General features: G+C 33.9%; 1 protein-coding gene across 1 annotated transcript; it reads right to left on the bottom strand.

Annotated features, from left to right (window-relative positions):
* Window positions 1-167: 167 nt before the first annotated feature.
* LOC105333074 (prominin-1-A) lies at window positions 168-12,597 on the bottom strand. Its single transcript, XM_011435883.4, has 25 exons — window positions 12,233-12,597; window positions 11,471-11,526; window positions 9,880-10,011; window positions 9,652-9,725; window positions 9,415-9,535; window positions 9,209-9,275; window positions 8,951-9,034; window positions 8,546-8,754; window positions 8,244-8,318; window positions 7,045-7,108; window positions 6,838-6,914; window positions 6,560-6,633; window positions 6,198-6,350; window positions 5,553-5,676; window positions 5,357-5,448; window positions 5,027-5,111; window positions 3,958-4,110; window positions 3,659-3,745; window positions 2,548-2,622; window positions 2,163-2,216; window positions 1,995-2,075; window positions 1,820-1,888; window positions 1,434-1,523; window positions 878-1,056; window positions 168-646 (listed from the first exon to the last, which is right to left on the bottom strand). The coding sequence occupies exons 1-25, from the start codon at window positions 12,471-12,473 to the stop codon at window positions 586-588; spliced, it is 2,577 nt and encodes an 858-aa protein (XP_011434185.3). The 5' UTR covers window positions 12,474-12,597; the 3' UTR covers window positions 168-585.
* Window positions 12,598-12,992: the final 395 nt, after the last annotated feature.

The raw sequence follows: 12,992 nt of genomic DNA, 5'->3' as shown, positions 1-12,992 counted from the left end.
GCTCTAAAAATATTTTATCACTGATCGCACTTTTTATTCAATCAAAATATAAAGAAAACAAACAATGAATTACGTGTTTTTAATTTCAGTAACTACTTAATGAACAAAAAAAATAACAGAAAAAGAAACAAAATACATGTATACGTGAACAACAAAGATACAGTTTTTAAATAAATTATAACGTATGATTGTGATTGTTAGCAAAATTGGAAATGCTACCTTAAATTATTAGTCACCGACAACAAATAAACAATGCTACCTTATTAGACAACAACAAATAAACAAGTATGTCTACGTGGTTTTTCCCCATGCATTATTTTGTCCTGTAATACTCACGCTTATTAATTTTTAAAACGTTGTAAAATAAATATAAATAACAATAAATAATGAATTCGCCATCTAAATATTAAAACAAAAATTGTTGTTATAAATGATATTCTAAAATATTCAACATCAACAAAAAACAAATATATCATTTCACTGCACTTTTTATCTATACAAGTGTGTCAAAATGTCGTCAAGTACATGTCGTCTGTACAGTCCAGCTGTACATTTTCAGAACATTTTTAACCATCCATTCGAATCTCAAAAATCTGTCGTTTTGCGGTATTGATAGCGTGGAGGTTCCGGATTTGGTTTGAAAATGCTAAAAAATAAAAAATAAAAATCGACAGTATTAAATGTATCCCATCATAATTAATTCATAATTCTTTAAAAAAAAAAATGACGTGTTTGAAATTAACTCAGGGTTCTTGACCACCTTCTCCCCTTACATCCGCGGATGCTTTTCGTATGAATACTGTCTTTCTTCGTTTTCCTTAATTTAACGCCCCCCCCCCCTTTCAGTTTCCCGCGTTTCTCTAATCACGTGACTTACCGTCCATAATTATCGTAATCGTGCGGAGTTCCCGAGGACTCGGCGTCGTCGTCGTCGTCATCTTCGCTGTACCCCTCACACTTGTCCATCTTCCGGTAGTACTTGGACAGCTTCACAGCGATCACGATCACAGGGATAAAGAACAACAGCCCCCAGCCGATACTGAACCAAAACGCATTCTGAATAAAATTATAATGCACACAGTGTGAAATTAGAAAAACCTATTCTTGGTTACAGTTGGCCTATCTGTTAAAACGGTGTACCAAAATCGAACCATCTTGCTAGTTACAGTTGCATCTTAAAGAATTGCTAAAAAGATATGATGTTGTGTCACATTATGTCACTTACATGACTAGACTGCAAGATTGACAATTTTTTGGAATTGACGGCATATGCAATAGGTTTCAAAGTCAGTAAACTGATTTCCCACATGAATGTCTCTATGTTAAGAAGCATTATGCATTATGGCTGAGGTTTGTTTACTTGATTTAATATGAAGAGCTAATCATTCAGATTCAAAATATATATGAAAATTGAATACTGGTACTCAACATACCAGTGCGTCCATTGTGTATTTACAGAACATGGTCGTAAAGGAATCGTAGAGGTTCCAAAGGGGTAAACAGGCAGCCAGTTCAAAGAATATCTGACGATAGAAATAGGTAAACAAGTTGTTAGTAAATACAGCATCTCTACAGCATCAAATTCACAATCAGAAACAATTTAATATAAGATGTTTTTTAGGAGGGATATAATCCAAAAAACTAGTTAATCCAACTTATCATTGTTTCTATCAGATAGAACATTTTCTTGAGCTGTAATTCTATTTAATGATGGCAAAACATTTTGAAGTTTTCGATATATTTGACTGGCTTTGTCTTTACATTGTGTCTGGCTTATCGTGAACTGTTTATGATAAGATTCGCTGAGGATAGAATTTACCAGGTATCTGGTCCTAGCGATGTAAGAATCAATGTATCCCAAAATCTGATTTTTATATGACAAAGCTACCTGAAAAATAAATAAACATAGTCTTTTGAAAATAAAATAGTTTTTGACAGATGTAATACACGTTGTCCTAATTACATTGTATGAAAATTAAGATCTTTGAACGTACCGTTGTTAGCAGACTCGACACATTATTTTGTATGACGTCATCTGCGGCTTTCGCCGTTGTCAATACGTCGTCTATTTTTGGCTGAAACGTTTATAAACATTCTATAACCATTTTATTACAAGATTATAAATATCAACACTATTTTGAATAGACAAGAGTGATTCTTACCACAATTCCACTCACAGCAGACTCGAGAGATCCCATGGAAGTTTGAAGATTTGTCTGAAGATACATTATAGTGATCATTAACAATTAATAATAGTCAAAGGATGCCAAACCATGTTTATCCATGTCAAAGTTTAGCATATCGGTAACATGTTAATACCTCATACGGGCTTAAGGTACAGACTCCATATGAAAATAAAATAATCGCAAAAACACAAGTGAATACCAAATAAAACGTTAAGAATTGAATCTATAATCACTGATAAACATGTATTTTATATACAAGGAAATATAAAAAAAAATATGAAAGGATGTCATTGGTGTCCACTTTACAACTATTTGTTCAGAAAAAGGTTGAGCCTTGCACGTTGAAGTTTTTCAATATTACCTTGGCCGTAGTAACCGCCGGATAGGTTGTGTCCCGTATCGTCTCTGTGTCTGCAATATGCTGGTTCCATTTTGTCTGTGGGGTGATGGGTAGAAAAAAATACGCAGAAATGATAACAAGTATTCCTTTTAAAGGAATGATCGGCAATAATGATATATTGATAGCTATAGAAGCAATCAACATGATCAGTTTGGTGTAAAATAATCAATTAAAGTACTGTATTTTTCATCAGCAAAATGGACCGAAAACCCTTGGCTAGCGAAGATGTGAATTTTTACAAAATATAGAATATTTTGAATCTGTACAGTCACTATAATTTCATCATTATAAACCGTCAACAAATTTAATTTTGAAATAAATTTGGGGAAAACCGTTCGTAAACTCCTTGTATAGTTTTATATTTTTAACGTAAGAATTATTTTAACGTGTCTTCAGAATACTGAATAGGGCTCTTCAAAGAGGATTAATTAACACGTATACAAAGAAAGAGTTTTATTAAATAATTTAATGCGACTGAAAAACATTGAATGCCATCATAACTTGCTATTGCGGTCGCATTATAACGTAACCTTGTTTATAAATCAAGCCGTCTTCCTAGCTACTATTATGCAACATCAGTTCATGGAGCATCTTCCTATGATTGAGGTAAGCTCATCGAGGTCACCTGCATTACTGAATGAATCTTTCGATCGAAATTCTTACGCGTGAGACAAAATGTGCATTCTTGAATTAACAGGTCGAACTGTATTTTATGTATGTTTGCATCTCTAAAGGTAAATGAATTGAAATAAAACTGAGTAAAATGTTATATAAATACTAAAGCAAACTTCAAGTTTTTATAAGAACTACTTATGCAAGCGGAATGTGTGAGCACGTGGAAGCATTTGCCGGATGCCTCATATGGACACAATAGTGATCGGCCGAAAATATGTCTACTGTAATTGGCCGTAACTCTCATTGCTGTTACTGTTTGATAACTTATAATTGATCTAAAGTAAAGATGGCATTTGTTTTAAGCTTGAAAACAATATCTTACCAATGCTATGGAAGTAGAAAGAAATGTAAACACTGAGTAGGAGATACATGTAAATGTACATTGTAGCTAACTTACCAGGGTAGGGCCGGTACATGAACTCTTGATGGTCTCCATCGTCGCAATCAGGGCATTGAAGTCAATGTTACCAAGATCCTGGTTCAGCTGTATTCAAAAAATTAAGTAACAACAACGTAATCATTATACTGTATAGTATTAAAGTATGCCCCATGCTAATAAATAATAATCTATTTTGACATATAAAAATCAACCAATGGAAGATTTACTATTTCTTTGCGTTACGTTTACGATTAACATTTACTACATTCTGCTTGTAATGCTGTTCCAATACAATCTATTGTAGCAGATGTACTCACGGTGTCATTGATGACTGTGAAATTCAGATTTCCGATTCCGGAATTTTTAAAATCATTCAGCGTGTTCTCCAAGTCCTTGGACAGAATCTGGAAACTGCTCAGGTCTATACTGGTGGAGATGCTGTTGATCTGAGTGTCAATATCACCCATGTACTGGAGAGAATGGGAAAAGGTGTGATTATAAACACTCATCCATGAAACAACTAGGCAAATTACTTTTAAGATGAAACATTGCATATACAGTTTAATTTCAATACAACGAGTAATCTAACTGAAGGTACATTTATCTATTTAATCTGGCTGATCTAGAGGTCGTATAATTGTAGCCTGTTTATAATTTCAAATATGTGAATTACGTTTTCGGCAAGTAATTTGAATGTCATGTGCTTATATCACTCGTTTATAGATTATAAGATACAAGTGTACTATACGTGTACATATATTATGAAACCTGGCTGTTTAGATTACATGTAGTATTCTACCTGACTGTTTTGATTACCGGTATGTATTATGTTACCTGACTGTAGTTACAAGTAAGATTGCATGTATTATGTAACCTGGCTATTTTAATTACATGTTTTATTCTGCTTGGCTGTTTTGATTACATGTGTTATTTTCTCTGGGTGTAGTCTAGATTACATATATTATGTAGCTTGGCTGTAGTTTAGATTACATGTATTATGTAACCTGGCTGTAGTTCAGATTAATATATTAAATAACCGAACTGTTTAGATTACATGTATTATGTAACCTGGCTGTTTAGTTTACATATATTATTCTACCTGGCTGTTTAGTTTATATGTATTATTCTACCTGGCTGTTTAGTTTACATGTATTATGTAACCTGGCTGTTTTGATTACATGTGTTATTCTACCTGGCTGTTTTGATTACATGTATTATGTAACCTGTATGTTTTGATTACGTGCATTACGCTGCCTGTCTGTTATAAATCCGTGTAGTATGCTACCTGGCTGTGTATATTACATGTATCGTGTTACCTGAATGACGTTAAAATAACGTGTTGGGATATCTTTGTTTTAATTACATGAAAACATTACATTATATTACCTGGCTGTAGTTCAAGTAGTTATCAATGGGCACCAGTGTATCCAAAGAAAACAGCTCAAAAGGGGCTTTGTTCTGTCGGCAACCGCTGGAATATTAAAATAAAATTCAATGGACGTCTCTGAAATTATGTTGTTTTTTTTTGTATTCCGCATCAAACAACATTTTAACCTAAAAAAATAAGTTTTATTCCAAACTTTTGGCCATACTTAAACATAAAGTAATAATTGATTGAAAATTGCAAAAGATTTGCAGTAAAAGCTCGAAATATATTTCAAAACTGGATTTTAACAACTTGATATCAAGTGTATCATTTGAGCGAGTATAACTCACAGTAAAGCTTTGTAAATGCTTATATTAGCATTGGGATCTCCGAGCAACATTGATCCAAGGGAAATAGAGGAAATAGCCCCAGCATCTATGAACTGTGATATGGAGGAAATGGAAGATTAACAAGATTTCAAATCACGCATTAACCTAAAAAATAAAATACATTTGATATGTATTTTATTTATGTTGATTTTCTTACGTCTTTGAAAATGGTCAAATCCAAAAATGTCTGGCAAATCTTCTCGAAATTTCCTCCAATCATAAAAGTCAATGTTGTCAAAAACATGAGCATGGAACCAATCAGAAACATCAATGCCACCGACCTGTACAGAGGAATAAACACATTGAGATGAAACTGAAACACCGGACATGTCATATGATTTCTTTCGTTTGAGGGACAAATTAGACAGAAATCAATTTCTACTTGGTATAATAATGAATCAATTATCCGGATATATAAGGTTTTCATTCGAATACCTGTTTGTGTCACCTGGTTCTTAAGAACCGGTTTATTAGCAAGGCTATATAAAGAATTGCTCAGGTGTTAAATACCAGTTTAGGACGACACGTACAGCGGAAAGTTTAAATTTTCAGAATTATTTTATTAAAATAAATAAATCATGTGATCCAACTTTATGCCATACTTATGTGTGTGTACATTTAATATGCCAAATATTAAATAGCTGCAGCGTGTCGTTGCTAATTCCACACAATGTGTTGTTATTTACTAGTATCATAGTATTCAGCTTTCATTTGGAAAGTAATGAATGGATTTAAAGGAGAAAATTTGTAGTTGGTCATTTAGTACTTGTGATCAAAATGTTGCTAGGTCAAAGTTACTGACATCATCATGAGACATCCGCCACAGCTTGATCCACAGCCTCGTTTTGTGGGTATTGCGTCACCATCTCCACACAAACATCCACAACATATCCCCACGATGTTAAGCACAGGAATCAGTGTGAACAGACCCATTAACCCGTATCCAAAATACTGTCTGAAATATATCGGTATTATGATAAAAATCATCTATAATAATAATAATTTTATTCTCTTTTTCCCATTTAGTGTAATTCAAAAGAAAATAAAAAAAACATAACTTCAGTAGCATATACTAGTATATGTAAGTCGTAGACAATTTTCATAAGATACGTTCACTGACATGTTGATGAAATTATGTTAATTATTAATGTAAAACATAGGTACCTGTACACATCATAGGTAAGAGCAGTCTCGAAAAAACTTTTTGAATCTGCTTTAAGAGAAGAGGAATCGAAAGCCTGAAATTGAAATTCATTTTGCTTTGATTGCTTCATTTGTAAATCAATACGGAAAACATGAAATCCGTCGGATTAGAATTGCATTGATACGAAGTTGAGAATTTTCAGTTCCTTGAATTTTTTAAAATTTATTTTGATGGGCATTTCAAACAAACCAGATCGTATGAAAATTTACGTGGTCATATAAGCCTACATCATCCTTACCCCGCTGAGTTGTGCAAGAAGACTGTCGACCATGGTATTGAGTGTTGTTTTGAAGGTATCCAACGTGGACTGGAGAGCTGAAAGTGATGTTACATGTGATATACTCCACTTTCTAAATCAACATTGTATGTATAGCAAACGAATATCAGCAAAAGGTTTCAAATTGGTTCACACCCATTTTTAATTGCTTTTATATTCAATACTTACAAGACTGAATGCTGGACGTTGATGAGTTAATCGTACTTTCCATGTTGTCTAGGTTTGCTTTTGCCTGGAACAAAGAGTGATATATACAGACTGTTACGTACAGTCTTTATTGAAGACTCGTATACGGGCATTTTACAGGGAAAAAATGAACGCTTTTTTGTGCAGACCTAGAGACAATAAAAAGTAGACAAGCTCACTTCTAACCATGTCTAACGTTAACAAAATTAATACAATGAGTTTGAAAAGAGTTCGTCCATGGCGAGTTTCATGAAAGTGGAACACAAGCTAGTTGACTGGGTTACAACTTAACTCGTAATCGATGCTTGGTAATAACTAGTTTATAAATAAGTAGAAAATTTTTGAAAACCTTCCACAACGTGAAAGCCTTTTTTATTTGCTCGCTCTGAAAATTTAACACTATGCACATTTATAATAAATATGTATTGAAACTACCTTTACTTCCAAATGAATAATATATAAACTTATTTATCAAAATTTTTTTTCTCCAAAATCATGATATTCCTAATCCGTGGGAAGGGGGGGGGGGGGGGGGCTAGTATGCTTCTAAATCCAACTTCTCAATCTTTCAAGGTCAATTTAGGAACAAAAATCTTTCCTGTGAGAAAAAGGGGGGGGGGGAGGGGGAGTACCTTTACTTCCAAATGAATAATATAAACTTATTTATCCAAATTTTTTTCTCCAAAATCATGATATTCCTAATCCGTGGGAAGGGGGGGGGGGGGGGGCTAGTATGCTTCTAAATCCAACTTCTCAATCTTTCAAGGTCAATTTAGGAACAATAATCTTTCCTGTGAGAAAAAGTGTGGGGGGGGGGGGGCTAAACCCTCTATCATGCTATGTTTCTAATGGTTAGGTATAACTTTGCAAAAAGGGGGGGGGGAGGGGCCTAAGCCCCCCCTAGCCCCCCCCCCCCCCCCCCCCCCCCCCGGTTCCGACGCCTATGATATATAAAATCAGGTGGCTGTGATTTGAAATATTGTTTAATGGAATTATGAATTTATGAAAAGCGTAGAGATTGAGTGTTAAAGATATGCAAACAATCATACATGTCGTATATGCAATGTATTTATCCTTTCTTTGAGATATACAATAGAATGCAAATATATTTATTACATGTATGAATCCTTTATTGGGCGTATCAAATGTGACAAATGTGATCTGTAAAAATGTATGCAAACCGTCAACGCTAGTCCTGTAAGGTTGTTGGCTATTACACTGTCGATTGTACTTTGTGTTGACGAGAGATCAGGAATCTGCGAATTATAAAAAAAAACCATAATCATGATTGTTGCAAACATTTGTACCTGTAAAAAACAATTGTAATTTTTTTTCTAAATTCAAGGTTGTTTTTTTTAATTTACATGTACATGTATGATATTAGTTTATAATTGACCTTTCTCGTAATGTAGTGAGTACCTATTGATTCAAGTACGACTGAATCATGATATGCGTTCATACATGTATAACAGACACTACGTACCGCCGAGAAGTCTATTGAGACAGCTAGCACTGACGTATCTATTGCGTCACACACGGTGTTCGGACTACACTGCCCGTTGCAGCCAGACTTGGTAGAGTCGATGTCGCTCTTCAGTGTTTTGAGGGCGGAATCTAGTGCGTTGGCGGCGGAGGTTAAAGCGGTCTGGTCCGTAACCACCTGATCAAGGGCAGTTTTAATCGCCGACAAAGCTGTAACACAAACCATTTCAATGAATAAAGGTTCAAGTAGCACATAACATGTAACATATCATACAATTTGTACTGGTGCACACTTTCAACAAATTGAATAATGAAAAAAGGTAGTTGAAGTTGCGTTAATAAATGAAAGATGACTTAACAAAATTGCGTTAATAAATGAATGATGACGTAACAACATTTTTCTTACACTGGTCCAATGAAATCACAGCATTGATCACAGGGTCAATATTCAATACATTAAAGATGGCGGTCGCTAATACACTTCCAATGCCTGAAGTGAAAATAATTTATTTACTAGAATTCAAAGGTACTGTATGAAATTATACATTCTGAATAAGATTGCAATATGAAGTGTCTTTATAAAATGAATGAAATCACTGCATTTTTAACCTAATCGCTGCTTTGATAATTTTTGACAATTTTTTGGCTACATGCTCAAACATACCCGAGATATCCCGAATGAGGGCGTCGGCAACAATGGCATACATGTCAACAGCTACATATTTAAATTGCTTGAAAAAACGAACGATAAGATAAAGATATCCCAATCATAGGAATGTACAATGTACAATGTAACTGTATTTTTATCACAAAATGTATATTTTAGACTATATTTTGTAATCAAACATCTAACTATTAATAGAAGCCTACCATCCCCGTATTGTTGACGTAGGACATGATGTCATCAAGGTTGTTAGCGATGCTGGTGTCTGCATATTGCAGGGCCACAGTAAAACGGTCGTTCGTCATGTAAACACAGCCCGCCGAGGCTCTACAAAATATTGTCAACAGTTTAACAAATTTATGTTGCTTTTTTAATTGGTAATTTTCTATAAAGTTCACAAACAGTTTCTTTTCGTATTATTTCCATAAAAAAATTGAACTTACGCCATGACCACAGCCATTAAGAACAATGCCTGCGCAAGTCCCATTCTCTTGCACCCTTCGTTTTCCTCATAGATCTAAATCAAAATAGATATCCGCTCTATTAAATAGGTCCAGCTCTAATTAACTCAAAATAAATTTGCAGCCATCCTGTTTTGGTTCATTTATTGTTTTTTAATATTAGTGGCTTTTTCGTTTCTTAATTTTTTACTAATATTTTCTAGATTTTACTTGTTTGCCGTTTCCTCCACAGTTGCCACAGCAACGACAACAGCAAAAGCAGCAGCCACACAGCGGCAGGAAGACGATGAACAGCAGACCAAGCACAAAGCAGATTCCGAACCCCATGGCATAGTTGACCAGCTGAGTAATAACATTAAACAAAACTTTACAAAAGATCAATTCTTTTATTAAAATTATGTGCACTCTTTATTTCGTTTTTGTTAATTTCTATCGGATTTGTCGCTAATGCGATATGTACTATTGCAATCATGTTTATGTAGCTGCTGATGCATAAATCAACCATAAAACACCAACTCTCACAAAAAAATATCATTAAAAACGTAGTATATTTAGTGTCGGGGTTATTTAAAACGCTAATCTACAGCTTTATTCATTAAAACTGTTGTTTTTTTATATCATTCAAACAAAAAATCACTCTTGGATATTATTGACACAACAAAAATATCTAATTATTTTAGATACTCGAAAAGTAAAAAAAACCAATCAAATTAGCGAAAAGAATATGGAGAGGACACCACAAAATCTAAATATCTGGTAAACTTAACTTGGAACAAAATTTCCAAATTCTGTTGTAAAGTCCATAGACATTTGTTGAGAGTTTAAGTACATAAAATGTAGAGTTCAAGTTTTATTACAAACCCTAGGATTATATTCAATGTAAATATTTTATTTTCATTTCTTTAAATTCAAATACTTGTATTATTCCAGACCCTTTAAAAACTACAGATGGTATATTGTAAGTTAAACGTCAAAATGATGCGTGTTGTTAGTGCGATTTTGTGACCGACCAGTGCTATTTTTAATGATTGCATGTATCTTGATCTGTGTTAATCAAATATATTTATATAATAAAGTTATGTTGTCGATGTACTATTCATAAATAGTAGTCAGGGTTTGATACATAGTGCAAGTCGGAGGCTCCCACAGAAGATCTCACGTAACGCTCGATGTGCACTATTTCCACAAAGTATGCTTAAGCTATATATTAAACTAAACCTTAGTTATAAGGTTTTTATAAGGTTATAGGTCAAAGGTTAATATATAAACATGTGTAACTATGCAAAAAAAAATGAGTATATTGTGACAAACTGACAGGAACTTCGCTGGTGCATAAAGTGTACTATCTTTTACTTACTTGATCCTAACTAGACATATTCTTCTAACAATTTTCTGTAACGCGATTTTGCACGTTTTATGATAAAGTCTCTTTCATGAATAATACATGTACCTTATATCGGTTTTATCATTTCATCACGTTTTCGACCCCTATTTGTTCGTGTAATGAATCGTGCGTTTATTTTGTCGTGTGTATATCGTGCTCTGTTGTGTATTATCGTGTCTATGACAGCTTCTACTGAACTATGCATATGCGCGCTGACTCAACGTATTACAGGTATGTATATACCTACATGAATGTTACAAGCACTTTTTATAAGATGATACAAATGACACACCTCATGCTTGGAGAGAAGCAAGGATTATACTGGTATTGACGTGTCCGGGGAATACATGTTTTTAATAATGTATAAAACCAATGTATTGGACCAATTTACGACGAATTGTTCAAAGTTCAACTTACCTCCATATACTGTGCAGAAATGTCAAAACTCCCATTCAACACCTGCTTGATCAACGCTGAAATTACACGCAGTGTTTTGTAGATTTTAAGACTCTCTTAAGAATTATAATCGAGTTCGATTTACAGCACTGACATAGTCAATCGACACAGTCAATTCTGTCTCTTCTGTATATATAACTATTATATTTTTCTTAATTTATAATTTTGATTCACTTTTTATATAGTTGCTCTCAACACATAAATCTATTCCAAACAATTTAAGACGGATCTATACCAATGATATTAATTTGTTCTTTCTATAAAGCATGTGAAATCTTATAGAATTAAGAAAAGAATTATTTAACAGGTTTACTTGGCATCGAAAAAATGCATGCAATTTATATTATAAATTAAAATGTTATATTTTATTTCATCAATGAGGTGTATATTCGAGTACAAAAATAATGTCAAAATCACGTTCCTTGATAAGGGACAAAATTGTTCATCCCTTCTAATAATAAAAATTTGTACTACGTACATAATGCATTTAGATTTTCGGAAATGGGTAGGAATGGAAAACATTTCCGCAATGTCTTATGACCCTTTTTTATCACAAATATGATGGAAATTTCAAAACAAGATATGTAGAATGTATACAATGAATAAATAATATTAATAGACGAATTGTTTGTAAGAAAACGCAACTTATTTACTTTTGAGAGAGAGAGAGAGAGAGAGAGAGAGAGAGAGAGAGAGAGAGAGAGAGAGAGAGAGAGTACCTACAGAATGGAAACGCATTTGGCTGAATGGTATTAATGAATCCATGCACTAAACTAAACAGGGGTTTCAGAGATCCTTCGTCATAGACGTTGTTCGTTTTATACGGGATTCCTGAGGGTAGATCTGCCCAGGACATGGTGCCATTATCATAGGCCACATTTCCGTAAGTATCCGTAATAGTGGCCGCTAACGCCGGTGGTGCTAGAACCACCAACAGTACCACAAACAGGCTCCTCAGCGCCATTTTTATTACTTATGTTAAGTCCACCGCCATGGTCAACGATTAATAATCTTCCTTTTTTCTTCACGGTTTATGAAATACTGTCTGGGGACAAACAGAAGGGGTGCCGCATAGGTTTTGTAAAGCTCAGATCAAAATGAAATGAGAAACTCTGTTAATTAGATAATTAGATAAGGAGAAAGAAAAATAAATGTGTTTGAACCACAGTTACTTTTATTTAAATGTTCATAAGATACGCTGTATCAAGGGAGAATTTTAATCGCTATCACTGTTAAAGAAAAAAAATGAATCGATGCGTTAGACAGGTAACGGATATTTAACTTGATTTGTCTCGCGTTCTACCTTTAAGTGCCCCCAAAAATGTTTTGATATATTCTTAAAATTTTAACACTTTCTGAAAACAAGGTCGCAGTCCAAAACCAACTCTTGAAATCCATAAACACCCCTTATTGTAGCTTGAATGACCTGATCATTAACTTTTTAAGTAACGCTTCTTTGAAATTCTATCTTGGTATGTTTAAT

Source organism: Magallana gigas, chromosome 8 (assembly GCF_963853765.1).
Source record: "Magallana gigas chromosome 8, xbMagGiga1.1, whole genome shotgun sequence".
In the NCBI taxonomy this organism is placed as follows: domain Eukaryota; kingdom Metazoa; phylum Mollusca; class Bivalvia; order Ostreida; family Ostreidae; genus Magallana; species Magallana gigas.
Note: the sequence above shows the minus strand (reverse complement) of the source record. Positions and strands in the feature narration are given on the sequence as shown.

Bases quoted from the DNA above. Each gene is read 5' to 3' on its own strand.
- LOC105333074 (XM_011435883.4), bottom strand. From the start codon at position 12,473: ATGGCGCTGAGGAGCCTGTTTGTGGTACTGTTGGTGGTTCTAGCACCA. The intron at 9,035-9,208 runs GTATGTTTGAGC...TTTTCACTTCAG, and splicing joins CCTCATTCGGGATATCTCGG to GCATTGGAAGTGTATTAGCG. The intron at 8,319-8,545 runs GTACGTAGTGTC...TATAATTCGCAG, and splicing joins TCTCAATAGACTTCTCGGCG to ATTCCTGATCTCTCGTCAAC.